Here is a 14,395-nt window from a genome sequence, read left to right as displayed (position 1 = left end):
TCTATCCAAGGGGGATACGCCGATCAAGTTCAATGAGCTTAGAGCTAAGCTACAGAGACTATGGACCATGATTGGAACATGGAGCATGATCTCCTTGGGTCGTGGGTTCTATGATTTTTCTTTCTCCTCGGTTGAGGACATGAGGACGGTTTGTGCGGTGGGTTCTTGGAGTTTGAAGCCTGGTTTTTTAAGGTTGTCCCTGTGGACCCCAGATTTCAATCCTAACCTTCAGAAGATGTCTCATTCACAAAGTTGGGTTAGGATTTTGGGGCTTCCTCTTGAGTATTGGAGTGCGAGGATCCTGTTCTCAATCGCTGGTGGGTTAAGAACCCCAATCTCTCTTGATGAAGCAACCACAAGTAGGTCATTTGGACATTTTGCCAGGATCCTGGTGGACATAGACCTGAAAGGTTCCCTGCCAAATCAAATCCTGGTAGAACGTGAAGGATTCGCCTTCTTTGTTTACATAGAGTAAGAAAATCTCCTCGAGTTTTGCTCAGGATGTCAATCCATTGGTCATCTTATCTCTAACTGTAGGAGAATCAGAAAGGATCTAGGAGTTGATGCTTCAAGGCCTAAGAAATCTGATCCGGCAAGGAATGCTCCAAAGATCAATCCAGAAAATGAGCCTGCCCCAAGCATTGGCAACAAGAGAAACACTATCTCCCAACATAGGGACCCTGACCCTGTTAAGCTGGGACATCTACCTAATGAAAATCAGGTGAATGATCTGACCATCAATTTGGAGTTTAATAACTATGTAAATTTGCCAATGTATCATCTCCAAAGTTTGGAGGTTGGTGATTCAGATGAGTCAAATGATGAGGAGTCGAATGACACTAGAGTGGAGGATTCCATGGAGCCTGATGCTACCAATGTCCAACTTCTTCCACCTGAGAAGTTCACAGTTCAATCTCATGATCAAATGATCAACCTTCCAGCAGCTAAGGAGTCAAGAATTGTAGGCAGACTTTGGGCTGATGAAGGGGAGGAGGACACAACTGATGGGGGGGGGGGATGCTAGCATAGCTGAGGAGGGGAATTATACAAAAGTGTTGACTAAATCGCAAAAGAAGAAGCTGAGACATAAGCAAAGTTTGGATAGAGTTCACTTTACCCTAATAAGATCAACCCCTTATTTTGGTCTGGTTTAAATCTTAAGCTCTTCACTGTGAATGACAGGGGTAATTTGTTGCCTAATATCTAGGGTCTTTGTCAGGTTGGCCTCAACCCAACCATTATTTCTAATACCTCTCAACAAATCTCCATCTCTTTGGTTCTAGATAGTCAACCCATTTTTATTTGTGGGGTCTATGCTCACACTCAATATCTAATGTGCAGGCCCTTATGGTATGATATTCTTTCCCCGATCTCTGCCAATAATGGTCCTTGGTGTTGCATAGGGGACTTCAACTCTGTTCTGGGTGCAAATGAGTGCAGAGGAGCATCCCTACCTAATAGACTTGCTTGTGATGATTTTAAGATGTTCTCTGAGCTTGGTAACTTGCATCATATTCTGACTAGAGGTGCTGAGTTCACTTGGTCTAATAGAAGGAGAGGGGTGGCTCATACTAAAAAGAGGCTAGACAGAGCAATCTGTAATGACAGTTGGCTCTCAGCTTGGCAACACACCTCCTGCTTCACCCTTCCTAGATCTGCTTCTGACCATCATCCCTTGATGCTTTGCTCATCTAATGGCTCTAACATTCTGCATTCTCATTTTAGATTCCATAAGATGTGCCTTCAGCACCAGGGTCTAAGGAGTGTGGTGGAGACTCACTGGTCTAATGCTGTAGTGGGTTGTCCTATGTATGTTCTATCCAATAAGCTTAAGGGTCTTAAGACCATTTTGAAATCCTGGAATAAAGAGGTCTTTGGCAACATCCATTTACGGGTTAAGAATGCTTTAACTTCTTTTGAGCTTCTCCAACAGAAGCTCTCAACTGAGGGCCAAACTAATCTTCTTTTGGCTCAAGAGGAGCAGGCTCAAAAGGATCTGTTGGTGGCCTTGAATTATGAAGAGGAGTTTTGGAAAGAGAAGTCTAGATCGAATTGGAAGATCAGTGGTGATAGAAACACTAGCTACTTTCACAAGATTGCCAAAATCAGGTTTTCTACTAAGTCTATGTGTATGCTTAGAAAGGAGGATACAACTCTGCTTGATCAGCATGCAATTGAAGAGCATGTGTTGGATTACTTCACCAACTTGTATGCCTCTGAGAATGAAACTCTCCCTAGTAGTCTCATCAACCAGGTTATTCCTCAGTTGGTTTCTGATGGTGACAACATGATGCTATCCTCAATCCCTTTGAATGAGGAGATCAGATCTGCTGTTTTTGCCATGAATGGTGAGGGGGCACCTGGTCCTCATGGGTTTGGTGGGTGATTTTTCCAGGATTTTTGGGACATCATTGGTGATGATGTGTGTCAATCTGTTATCCAGTTTTTCACTCAGGGATGGATCCTTCCCAATCTTAACTCAAACAATATTGTCCTAATTCCCAAGTTCTCTAGTGCTAACAGAATTGAGGATTTTAGGCCAATTGCCTTAGCAAACTTCCAATTCAAAATCATCACCAAAGTCTTGGCTGACAGGTTGGCTCTTATTGCTCCAAAAATTATTTCTAGCCAGTAGAGGAGCTTCATCAAGGATAGACATATCCAGGACTGCATTTGTATTGCCTCTGAAGCAATTAATCTCCTTGACCACAAGACCTTTGGTGGTAATCTTGCTTTAAAGTTGGATATCAAGAAGGCTTTTGATACCATGGATTGGAGGTTTCTATTGGACACTCTCAAGGCCTTTGGTTTTTCTAATTCCTTCACTAATTGGGTTGAGGTCATCCTGTAATCTGCTAAGTTTTCAATTTCTGTTAATGGTCATCTGGTGGGTTTCTTCAGTTGCAAGAGAGGGGTTAGGCAAGGTGATCCTTTGTCCCCCCTTCTATTTTGTTTGGCTGAGGACGTGATCAGCAGAGGATTAACCAAGCTGCTGGAAAGTGGCCAATTTAGCTCAATTTCGGGCCAAAGATTGTCACCCCTAGTCATGTCCTATATGCTGATGATATCCTGATTTTCTATAGAGGGATCAAAAAGGATTTATCTGCTATTAAGGATCTGTTCATTGACTATGCTAAAGTATCAGGCCAATGCTTAAATCTCAGTAAGTGCAAGTTTTATTCCTCTCAAGCCAATGCTAGGAAAATTTCCAACCTCACCAATTGGTTGGGTTTTGGTGATGGTCAATTGCCCTTCAACTATCTTGGTGTCCCCTTATTCAAGGGAAAGCCAAAAGCTATTCATTTGCAACCAATTGCTGATAGAATTGTTAACAAGTTGGCCAATTGGAAAGGGTCTTGCCTCTCAATTATAGGTAGAGTTGAGCTTGTTAAATCCATCATTCATAGCATGTTAGTCTACAGCTTTCATGTTTATAATTGGCCTGTCAATTTACTCAAAAGGATGGATAATTGCATAAGGAATTTCATCTGGTCTAGGGACACTCAGGTTAAAAAGCTTGTTACTGTTGCCTGGCATAAGGTTTGCTGCCCTGTCATTGAGGGTGGTCTTGGCATAAGATCAATCTCAGCCATGAATCAAGCTGCAATTCTCAAACTTGCTTGGGATATGAGATGCTCCTCTCAGGAATGGGCAACCTTTTACAGGAAGACATACTCCAAAAGGATCACCTACACCAAGTCCTCTGTCTGGCCTGGTATTAAGAAGCATTGGCAACTGATCAAGGACAATTCAATTTGGTTACTAGGTAATGGAAATAGCATCAACTATTGGTTGGATAATTGGCTTGGTTCCCCTATAGTTGGTCTCCTTGCAATTCCTGATCCTATCTCTTATGTTCTTCAAGCCAGAGTTGTTGATTTCATGCAGGATTCATCTTGGATCATTCCTGCCTGGTTGGCTAGGCTCCATCCTACAGTGTGTCAGCAAATTGTGAATACTCCAATTCCTAATGCCTCTACGGATGATAAACTGGCTTGGTTACACTCTACAGATGGATCTCTTAGTATGAAAGACGCCTATCTTTTCACCAAACCTGCCCAACCTCAACACAATTGGTGTAAGCAGGTTTGGTCCATATCAATTCCTCCCTCCAAATCCTTCCTTACATGGAGGCTTTACAATAACAGATTGCCAACTGATGAGAATTTGAAAGCTAGAGGCATGGCTTTGGGATCCATTTGTAATTTGTGTTGGACTACTGAAGAGACTTCTAACCATTTGTTCTTTCAGTGCAGCTTTGCTATTGATATCTGGAACTGGTTGAGCAGCCAACTTGGTTTTAGATTGGACAATGCTTCCATTCATGGCTTGATGAACATCTCTAAAAGGTGGAGCCCTCAGGTGAATATGGTCATAAGGGCTAGCATTATTAATTCAATCTCTGCCATATGGTATTGTAGGAACAAAGTCAGATTTGAGAATTTATCAATCTCTATTGCCCAAGCAATGACAAAAATCAGAAATGACACTTCCTTTACAGGGAACTTTTCCAAACTTTGTGTTAGGTCGTCCATGACCGAGTTCTCAATCCTGAAGGCTTTCAATGTGACTTGCCACTACAATAAGGCTCCTTCAATCTTGGAGGTCATCTGGAACCTCCCTGCTCCTGGTTGGGTAAAAATTAATTCTGATGGGGCTGCTAAGGGCTTTCCTGGTCACACAGGAGGATGTGCTATCTTCAAAGACAACATTGGTAGTTGCTTAGGTTGCTTTGCTTCCTACTTCAATATTCAGGATTCTCTCTATGCTGAAGTCCTTGCTGCAATCTTGGCTATCCAAACTGCTTTCTCTAAAGGTTGGCATCTTGTGTGGCTTGAGTGTGACTCTTCTTGGGTGGTGGAGATCTTCAGGGGTAGCATGGCGGTTCCTTGGAAGCTAAGTAACCTTATGCTAAAGTGTAGGAACACCATGTTGGCTATGCAAATCAAGATATCTCATATATATAGGGAAGGCAATATTTGTGCCGACAAGTTAGCCAATTATGGTGTCACCTCTCGGTGTGATTCCTGGTGGACTAGCCTACCTACTTTTATTTTGCCTGATTTTCATAGAAATAGGTTGTTACTTCCTAACTATAGGTTTAGGGATTTGTAATGGCTCCTTGTATTCCGTTTTTTTAATCTATTTGTGGGAGCATTTCACCCTTGCCTTAAAAAAAAGGACCAACAAGATATAAAAACAAGCTAAGGGATTAGCTATCCAATTTGAGTAATTAATTGAATATTTCCCTTATGTCCATTGGTCCAAAGTCATGATATGACCCTTGCCGAATCAATGATTTGTTGAAGAGAAAGGTTACCGAATTAAAAATATTGTCATACCTAGCTAACCAAATTGCTCAACTTGTAGTAACCAGATGAACTCCAAAGTTTCCACCATTTTCTATCTTTCACCATGCCTATACGAGTGTTAAAATGGTCAATGGAATAAATGGGGTTGGATAAGAAATAGTTCTTAAAAATAATATTCTTTAATATCCATACTAGAAATGTTAACAATGGCTACTAAATGGAGAATAACTATAGGCCTTAATGCATTTTCCATTTGATGATTAAACCATATTTACTATATTTTATTCGCAGAGTATAATATTTCTAAATAATGATAAGTTTATTTTAAGTTGTAAAAAAATATCATTTTCCATTTGATGATTAAACCATATTTCCTATTTGACGTGTTTATTCAGTTTATAAAAAATATTATTGGAAATAATGGTTAGGAATAAAATCTAGATATGTTTATTTTAAGTTGTAAAAAAATATCATTCTCCATTTGATGATTAAACCATATTTCGTATTTGAAAGTTTTTGATTTTTTTTATATTTTCAAAAAACGTTAGTCTTGACATATATTATTTCTTTTCTCCTAACCTCTCTTATTAATCACTAATGATTGAGAAAATATATTAATAGTAGGAAATTAAAATTAAAATCACCTTATAATAAATAATTAATCTTAACATATTTAAGCAATAGTAATTAATAATGAATTATCAAATTAATGAATATTTATTAATAAAGAGTGATTAATAATAAAATATACTTTTCATAATGATTGATTAATGATAAATCATCAATAACAAATAGTGTTTTTATTTTTAATAATAAACATTTTCCATTACTTTTTTCTTTTTCCATTTCTGTTATCTTTAATTAAGTAACTTTTTGTAAGAAAAAGGTAATAATACTTTTTTCTCAATAATAAAATTTAGAATTTATTTATTATTTAATATAAATAATTAGTAAAATTTATATGAAATTATAATTATAAACTAGTTCTACATATTTATCTAAAAATTAATTTTTTAATTGAAGTTGAGTAGCTCGTGTTTTGTTTTGTTTTCTACACAAAGGGGAAAGTTGATCTATGGCAAATTGTACATGTTTGCTATTAATTCTAATTTACTTAAATAATTATTTCTAAATGTTTTTAAATAAAAAATAATTTTTTGAATTTGACTATCACGGTCTATTTATGTGTTATCTCTTCCTTTCTATTATAATTGTAAAATTTTGTTTACAACCAATTTCATATATTTTCTAATAATTTAGTGTTATTAGAAACAAATTATTTTTTAATAACTATAAAAATATTTTCTTAATAATTATTAACAATGATAACGATAAGTTGATTTTCCGCATTTGAGTTACTTAAAGTGATGTCCCGGAAAAGGAAGGTTTTAAAAAGGAAACAATTTTATAAATCCCCATTTCAAAAAAAAAATTTACCCATTTTTCCGCAATGTTTTTTAGAAGTGTTTTTCGAGGCGTTACAACTAGTTCACCACCAATATTTCTTCTTATTTTAATTGATACTTGAGTTGGACATATTGCTATTACAATAAACCAACACATTTTGAGTTTGCCCACATTTTGAGTTTGAAAGATGGTAGAAATGTCTATCATTACTTCGAGTCTGGACCTTGAAATAAGGTCATCATAGCAATTGAAAATACTCGTTAAAATCACTACATAATCAAACATGTTAATTTGTCTTTGACTTATATTTTTTTAAGAATATCACATTATTTTTTTTAAGTAAGTTATTAATTATTTATAAATTTATATTATTTTAATCAAATAATCCAAGCTATGTGTCCTTATAAATTTGGAGCATACCTATCCAATGACATTACAAGGAAAAATCACTCGTAGAAAAGAAAAACTATTTGCAACCATATTATCATAATTCAAGAGTGGAAAAGTATGAAGAAATCATCATTTCAAGTGGCTCTCTTTGTATTCTTGTTTTTGATTGCATATGGTAACCCTCCTCCCTTCTTCTTCTATTATCTTCCTTCGTTACAATGCAATGATTTATTCATACCACAAAAAGCATACATTGTAATCATGAATAATGCAGACAATAAAGAGAACAAGTATATTCTTAAAATTATTAGTTTATATATTATAAGTTATTGTTTTCATTTGTTGAGTCAAATAGATTTGTGAAACTTATGCTCAATGATGATAGTTAGATTGAATTTTGAAAACTATATTTTCCTTAAAGAATATGTTTAACTTTCAGGTTTGACTGTACAAGCTCAAGAATCCCAATGCAAAATTGACAAAGACTGTGTAGGACCTTGCAAGTCCAAAGGAGGAAAGGGAGTTTGCATTTGTCTTAAAATAGGAATATGTGTTTGTAATTGTGATTAAGGGAAAGGGCATATTGTAAGAAATTCCTTATGATCGGTGAAATACCATCTTAGGATCTTGAATTTAATGATTCTCGTAATAATATAAAATAAGGATGCAATGTCATACATGAGTTCTTGTTCTATGATATACTTCTTTGATATATCTTTTTGATAGAGTTTTGGTATGGTGGTCTTTCTCAATCAAATCCTAAATTTATTTTGGGACCTTCGTTTTCTCTCCAATGTGAAGAAGTGAAAATTATTTGTGATTTGGTGTATTCGGGACCATAACCATTCCCTGTGCATTAACTTATAAGGTTCTCATTATCAAATCTAGGCTAACTGTTTGAGTATCCACTCATTTAGCACATATTCTTTATCGGTTTCAGAAGTTTGTTGTCATAAATTTATTCACTTATTTTATAATGAAAAATGAATAGCTAATATAATTATATTAAATATATGATACACATTAATTAAAAATTATAAATTTCTAACGCGTATACTATTACTAAGAAAACCACATTGGGTATCACAATAAGGTGAAGTGGTAATGGTTTTCAAAATCTCTTATTATTATGCTATTAATATACGTATACATCGATATTTTTATGCTATATAGTTTTGGTATGAAGCATACAATTTCTCTATACTCTATACAAAAATTAGAATTTATTTTTTGAGAAGCCTACCAAACATATGTTCAAAATTCAATTCAAGCTTTATTTCTTTTTAAAATAGCTTATGTTTTAAATCGCACAAAAAGAACGCATTTTTGTACTTTTGTTGATGTCTTCGAATTTATTTATTTATCAGCAAAAATAATTTTATTAAATTAAAAAAAGATTACAAAAGAATGAAAACAAAGATTAGAGCAACAAAAAGACAAATTACAAGAGGATATTAACACAAACTAAGGGATTAGTTGTCCAATAGGAGTAATTAGTTGAATCTTTTCCCCTATGTCTATTGATCCAAAGCTATGATTTAACCCTTGTCGAATCAATGATTTGTTGAAGAGAAGGGTTTACTGAATTAAAAATATTAGCATTCCTAAATAACCAAATTACCCAAATTGTAGCTAACCAGATGAACTCCAGAGTTTCCACCATTTTCTATATTTCACCATACCTATGTGAGTGTTAAAATGGTCAATGGGATAAATGGAATTGGATAAGAAATAGTTCTTAAAAATAATATTCATTAACATCCATACTAGAAATGTTAACAATGGCAACTAAATGGAGAATAACTATAGGCCTTAATGCATTTTCCATTTGATGCTTAAACCATATTTACTATATTTTATTGGTAGATATAATATTTATACACTATAATGAGTTGTTTATTCAATTTATAAAAAATATTATTCTAAATAATGGTTAGGAATAATATCTAGATATGTTTATTTTAAGTTGTATAAAAATATTCTCAGGTATGAAATTTTCCTTAAAAAAATATATTATCATATTTTGCTTTTTTATTCCAATCGAATAGCTTTAGAATGTTTCATTCCCACAATTAAAAATAATAACTTTCCAGTTTTACCCATGTTTTCAAACCTATGTTTTCCTCTTACTTGGAAGTATATATTTATATATTATATATGTAGTATCAACCTATATTATGATTAAGAGATAATACTTGATTTTTATTTATCTATACTATATATAAAGGGAAAAAATATAAAAAGGAAAAAATAGAATAACTACTTATGAAGTATTTTACATTTCCCTTTTTTATCTTTTACAACTTTTAATTTATAATTATCTATATTAATACTAATAAACATAAAATAACTATCCATGCAATATTTTATGTTTCTCTATTTTAACTTTTATAACTTCTAATTTCATGTTTATAAAAAATTATATAATCTATCTATATCTATATCTATACATTCCTCGTTACTCACTAATATAAACTTGCACACTATTACTTCCTCGTATTAATATATCTTTAATCTTTTATACACTCTCTTATTTATATTTTTATTCTCTACTGAGTTTATATATTGCATTTTTTATATTTAAATTGTTTTTCTTAAATAATATAACATGAAGCTGATATAATATATATTAGAAAAATATGAATTCGGGTCGATCGGCACCGATCGACACGTTAGTTTTAATAATGTTAGTTTAGAAAAATCTATTATTGAATTTCTGGAGATGTTTTATTCATTCTTCTTATTTTTTGATGGTTGATCCACTTGAGTTTAGTATAAGTAAGTAAAAGACATTTTTTATACTAAATACTTACTAGATAAGTAATCAAATAATAACTTTTTGGTTGTAGTTAAGTATTATTTAAGGTAAATTCTTTGCCTTAGTTATATTTCGTCAAAAAATGTTAACATTGTTTTGATAATATTATTAGAATTGAACTATTTTGATAATTACACCATCTATATTTTGATAATGATAAATAGAATAATATCATAGAAGTATATAAGGTAAATGAATATTTTTAATAAAGAGTGATTAATAAAATAAATACTTTTCATAATGATTCATTAATGATAAATCTTCAATAATAATTAGTGTTTTATTTTTAATAATAAACAATTTCCATTATTTTTATTTTTTCATTTATGTTATTTTTAATGAAATAACTTTTTGTAAGAAAAAAGGTAATAATACTTTTTTCTCAATAATAAAATTTAGAATTTATTTATTATTTAATATAAATAACTAGTAAATTTTATATAAAATTATTATTATAAACAAGTTCTACATATTGTTCTAAAAAATAAATTTTTAATTGAAGTTGAGTAGTTAGTGTTTTTTTTTCTTTTCTACACAAAGCGGAAAGATGACCTATGGCAAATGCTACATCTTTGCTATTAATTCTAATTTACTTAAATAATTGTTTCTAAATATTTTTAAATCAAAAAATATTTTTTTAGAATTTGAATATCACAGTCTTTGACTGTGTTATCTCTTCCTTTCTACTATAATTATAAAATTTGTCTAGCACCAATTTTATATCTTTTCTAATAATTTTGTTTTATTAGAAACAAATTATTTTTTAATAAATGTTAAAATATTTTATTAATAATTATTAACTATAAGATGATTCCAATATTAGTTGTATACTATTAATATATATTTTTATTAAATTTTAGTGATTGAGGAAATAGGTTATGAAAATACAAACTATTCGTCATGAATTTTGAAAGAAAGAAGAAGTAACTGTATTAATTATTAACATGTTCCAACTTGAAGGAAAAGGAAAAGATGACCACACTATAAAAATAAATAATCAAGAATAAGTAATCAATACAAAGAATTATTATCTAACTAAAAAATGTTTTAGATAATGATGAATTAATAAAAATAATGAATCATTAATGATGAATTTTTATTTATAAATAATGTTTGTAGTTTTAATAATTAAAAATTAATAATAAAAGAAATAATAAATAATTTTTTGTAGTAATGATTAGTTCACCACCAATATTGCTTCTTATTTTAATTGATACTTGAGTTGGACATATTGCTATTATAATAAACCAACACATTTTGAAATTGAGCAAAGAGAAAGTTTTCTCCATTATATCTAGACAAATATAGTGATGACTCCATTTTTGAAAGATGGTAGAAACGTCTACCAGCACTTCCAGTATGGACTTAGAAATAAGGTCCTCATAGCGATAGAAAATACTCGTCAAAATCACTACATAATCAAACGTGTTAATTTGTCTTTGACTTATATTTTTTTTAAGAATATCACATTTTTATTTTATTTTAAGTAAGTTATTAATTATTTATAAATTTATATTATTTTAACTAAATAGTCCAAGCTATGTGTCCCTATAAATTTGGAGCATACCTATCCAATCACATTACAAGGAAAAATCACTAGTAGAAAAGAAAAACTAGTTGCAACCATATTATCAAAAAAAATTTAAACAAAGGTGCTAACACACACCCAAGATTTCATTAAAGAGGAAAGGGTTACAAACGAATGCCAAAAGCTTACAAGTTGCGGAACCTATAATTAGGAAGCAAATTCCTATTCCTGTAAAAATCATCATACAAAAAACTCGGCATGCTATTCCACCAAGAGTCAATCTTGGAACTAACTTCATAAGTGGCAAGCTTATCAGCACAAGCATTCCCTTGTTTGAAAATATGGCTAACCATAAAATGCATGGAATTTAAAATGTGCTTGCACTTGTTCATGAGATTACTTAGACGCCAATGTACCAATTTGGAACCATGGAAAATGTCCACCACCACCTTTGAATCACACTCCAACCAAATAGACATCCATCCTTTGTCATGGGCAATTGTGACAGCCATTATAGCTGCAAGTAACTCTGCATAGATAGAATTTTGGATGTTGAAATAGAAGGCAAAGCAACCCATGAATTCCCCGTTGCTATTTCTGAAAATTCTCCCCCCTCCTGCATGACTAGGACAACCATGGGCAGCACCATCCGAGTTTGCTTTCACCCAACCAAAAGAAGGAGTCTTCCAAATGACCTCTAAGATATTTGGAGCCTTGTTAAAATTGCCTCTTATACCGAAAGCTCTTAGCAAGTTGAACTCTGTTATAGAGTTCTTTGCATAGAGCTTGCAAAAATTCCCAGTGAAGGCAGTGTCAATTTTGATTTTTGCCATGGCTTGAGAGAGAGAAATGTCCATATCATTAAATCTAGCTTGGTTTCCATAGTACCAAATTGTAGATATGGCATTAAGAATGCAAGCTGTCACTACTATCTTTGCTAAAGGACTAAAGGAATCCGAGATGATGAAGAGATTGGCAATAGAGCAAGAGTCCAGGCTACACCTAGTTTGAGCCTGGAGCCCGGTCCAGATGGCCCTAGCAAACCTGCACTTGAAGAAGATATGCTCAGAAGACTCCGCATTTTCCTTGCAGAGAGAACAAATTGATCCCAAAGCTAAGCCTCTAGCCTTTAAGTGTTTATCAGTAGGTAGTTTATTATAGTACAATCTCCAAGTGACAAAAGATTTTGAGGGAGGAATTGCAGAAGACCAAATATTCTTGCACCAATTTTGCTAAGAAGTCAGAGGTTTGATGAAAAGATAAGCCTCTTTCATGGAGAGAATTCCATCAACAACATTAATCCAAACCAGTTTGTCTGCTTGATTATGAGATATTAACAAGCTTGTTATAGAGTTGCACACCTGAGGGTGGAACCTAGCTAGCCAAGAAGGAATAATCCAAGAAGACTCATGAATGAAATCTGCTACTCTAGCCATTAGAGAGGAAGAGATATGGGCAGGGATGTTAAGGTATTCCACCAGAGGATGACCAGTCCAATTATCCATCCAGAAGTTGATTGCCTTACCATTCCCAACTAACCAAATGGAATTATCCTGCACAACCTTCCAGAACTTTTTGATTCCAACCCAAACAGAGGATTTAATGTAGGAAATATAAGGCCTTGACCCCTTGCAAAATTTGTCCCTAAAGAACACAGCCCAAACATCATTTGAAGCCCTCATCTCCTAAGCCAATTTTAAAATAGCAGCCTGATTCATTTCTTTGAGAGGTCTAATACCAAGACCTCCCTCTTTAACAGGAATGCAAACCTTATGTTAGGAAACAATTACCATTTTTTTAACTAGTGGATCACCTGACCAAATAAAGTTTCTGATGTTAGCATCCATTTTCCTTAGAAAATTAGTAGGCCATAGGTGAACATGAAAGCTATACCCCAGCATGCTAAGAATGATGGATTTGACTATCTCCACCCTGCCCATTATAGATAGGATTGATCCTCTCCATTTAGACAGTTTATTAACTATTTTATCAGCTATTGACTGCAAATGAATGGCTTTAGGCTTTCCTTTAAATAGGGGGACTCCCAAATAAGTGAAAGGAAGTTGACCAGCAGCAAATCCCAACTAGTTTTTTATGTTGCTTAGTTTCCTAGTCGAAGCTTGAGGAGAGCATAACTTGCATTTGTTGAGGTTTAGGCACTAACCTGATATATTTGCATATTCAATGAATAAGGCCTTTAAAGCCATCAACTAATTTTTAATGCCCTTGTAGAAAATCAAGATGTTATCTACATAGAGCACATGAGTTGGAGTGTTGATTCTAGGACCAGAAGTTGAACTAATTTGACCCTGCTCATATAGTTTAGAGAGTCCTCTGCTTAGGACATCCTCAGCCAGGCAAAACAGTAAAGGAGATAGAGGATCCCCTTGTTTAACACCTCTCTTGCAACTTAAGAAACCCACAGCCTGACCATTGACAGAGATAGATAGCTTAGCAGATCTTAGAATAACCCTTATCCAGTTGACGAATGAAGTATGAAAACCAAATGCCCCCAGAGTGTCCAACAGGAATTTCCAGTCAATTGTGTCAAAAGCTTTTTTGACATCCAATTTGATAGCTAGATTGCCACCATAAACTTTGTGATCAAGGAGATTCACTGCTTCAGATGCAAGACTAATGCAATCATGAATATGTATGCCTTTGATGAAGCCTCTCTCTGGTTAGTAGAAATAATTTTAGGAGCAATATTATCATAATCAAAGAGTGGAAAAGTATGAAGAAATCATCATTTCAAGTGGCTATCTTTGTATTCTTGTTTTTTATTGCATATGGTAACCCTCCTCCCTTCTTCTTCTATTATCTTCCTTCGTTGCAATGCAATGATTTATTCATACCTCAAAAATGCATACGTTCTAATCATGAATAATGCAGACAATAAAAATTATTCTTGAATTTCTATAGATGTTTTATTCATTCTTC

General features: G+C 33.2%; 1 protein-coding gene across 1 annotated transcript; it reads left to right on the top strand.

The window, feature by feature from the left end:
• Positions 1 to 1,333: 1,333 nt before the first annotated feature.
• LOC109338930 lies at positions 1,334 to 5,115 on the top strand. The gene is made up of 3 exons (XM_019576283.1): positions 1,334 to 2,378; positions 2,691 to 2,847; positions 3,084 to 5,115. The coding sequence occupies exons 1-3, from the start codon at positions 1,334 to 1,336 to the stop codon at positions 5,113 to 5,115; spliced, it is 3,234 nt and encodes a 1,077-aa protein (XP_019431828.1).
• Positions 5,116 to 14,395: the final 9,280 nt, after the last annotated feature.

Source organism: Lupinus angustifolius, unplaced genomic scaffold, assembly GCF_001865875.1.
Source record: "Lupinus angustifolius cultivar Tanjil unplaced genomic scaffold, LupAngTanjil_v1.0 Scaffold_49_26, whole genome shotgun sequence".
Taxonomy (NCBI): domain Eukaryota; kingdom Viridiplantae; phylum Streptophyta; class Magnoliopsida; order Fabales; family Fabaceae; genus Lupinus; species Lupinus angustifolius.
Note: the sequence above shows the minus strand (reverse complement) of the source record. Positions and strands in the feature narration are given on the sequence as shown.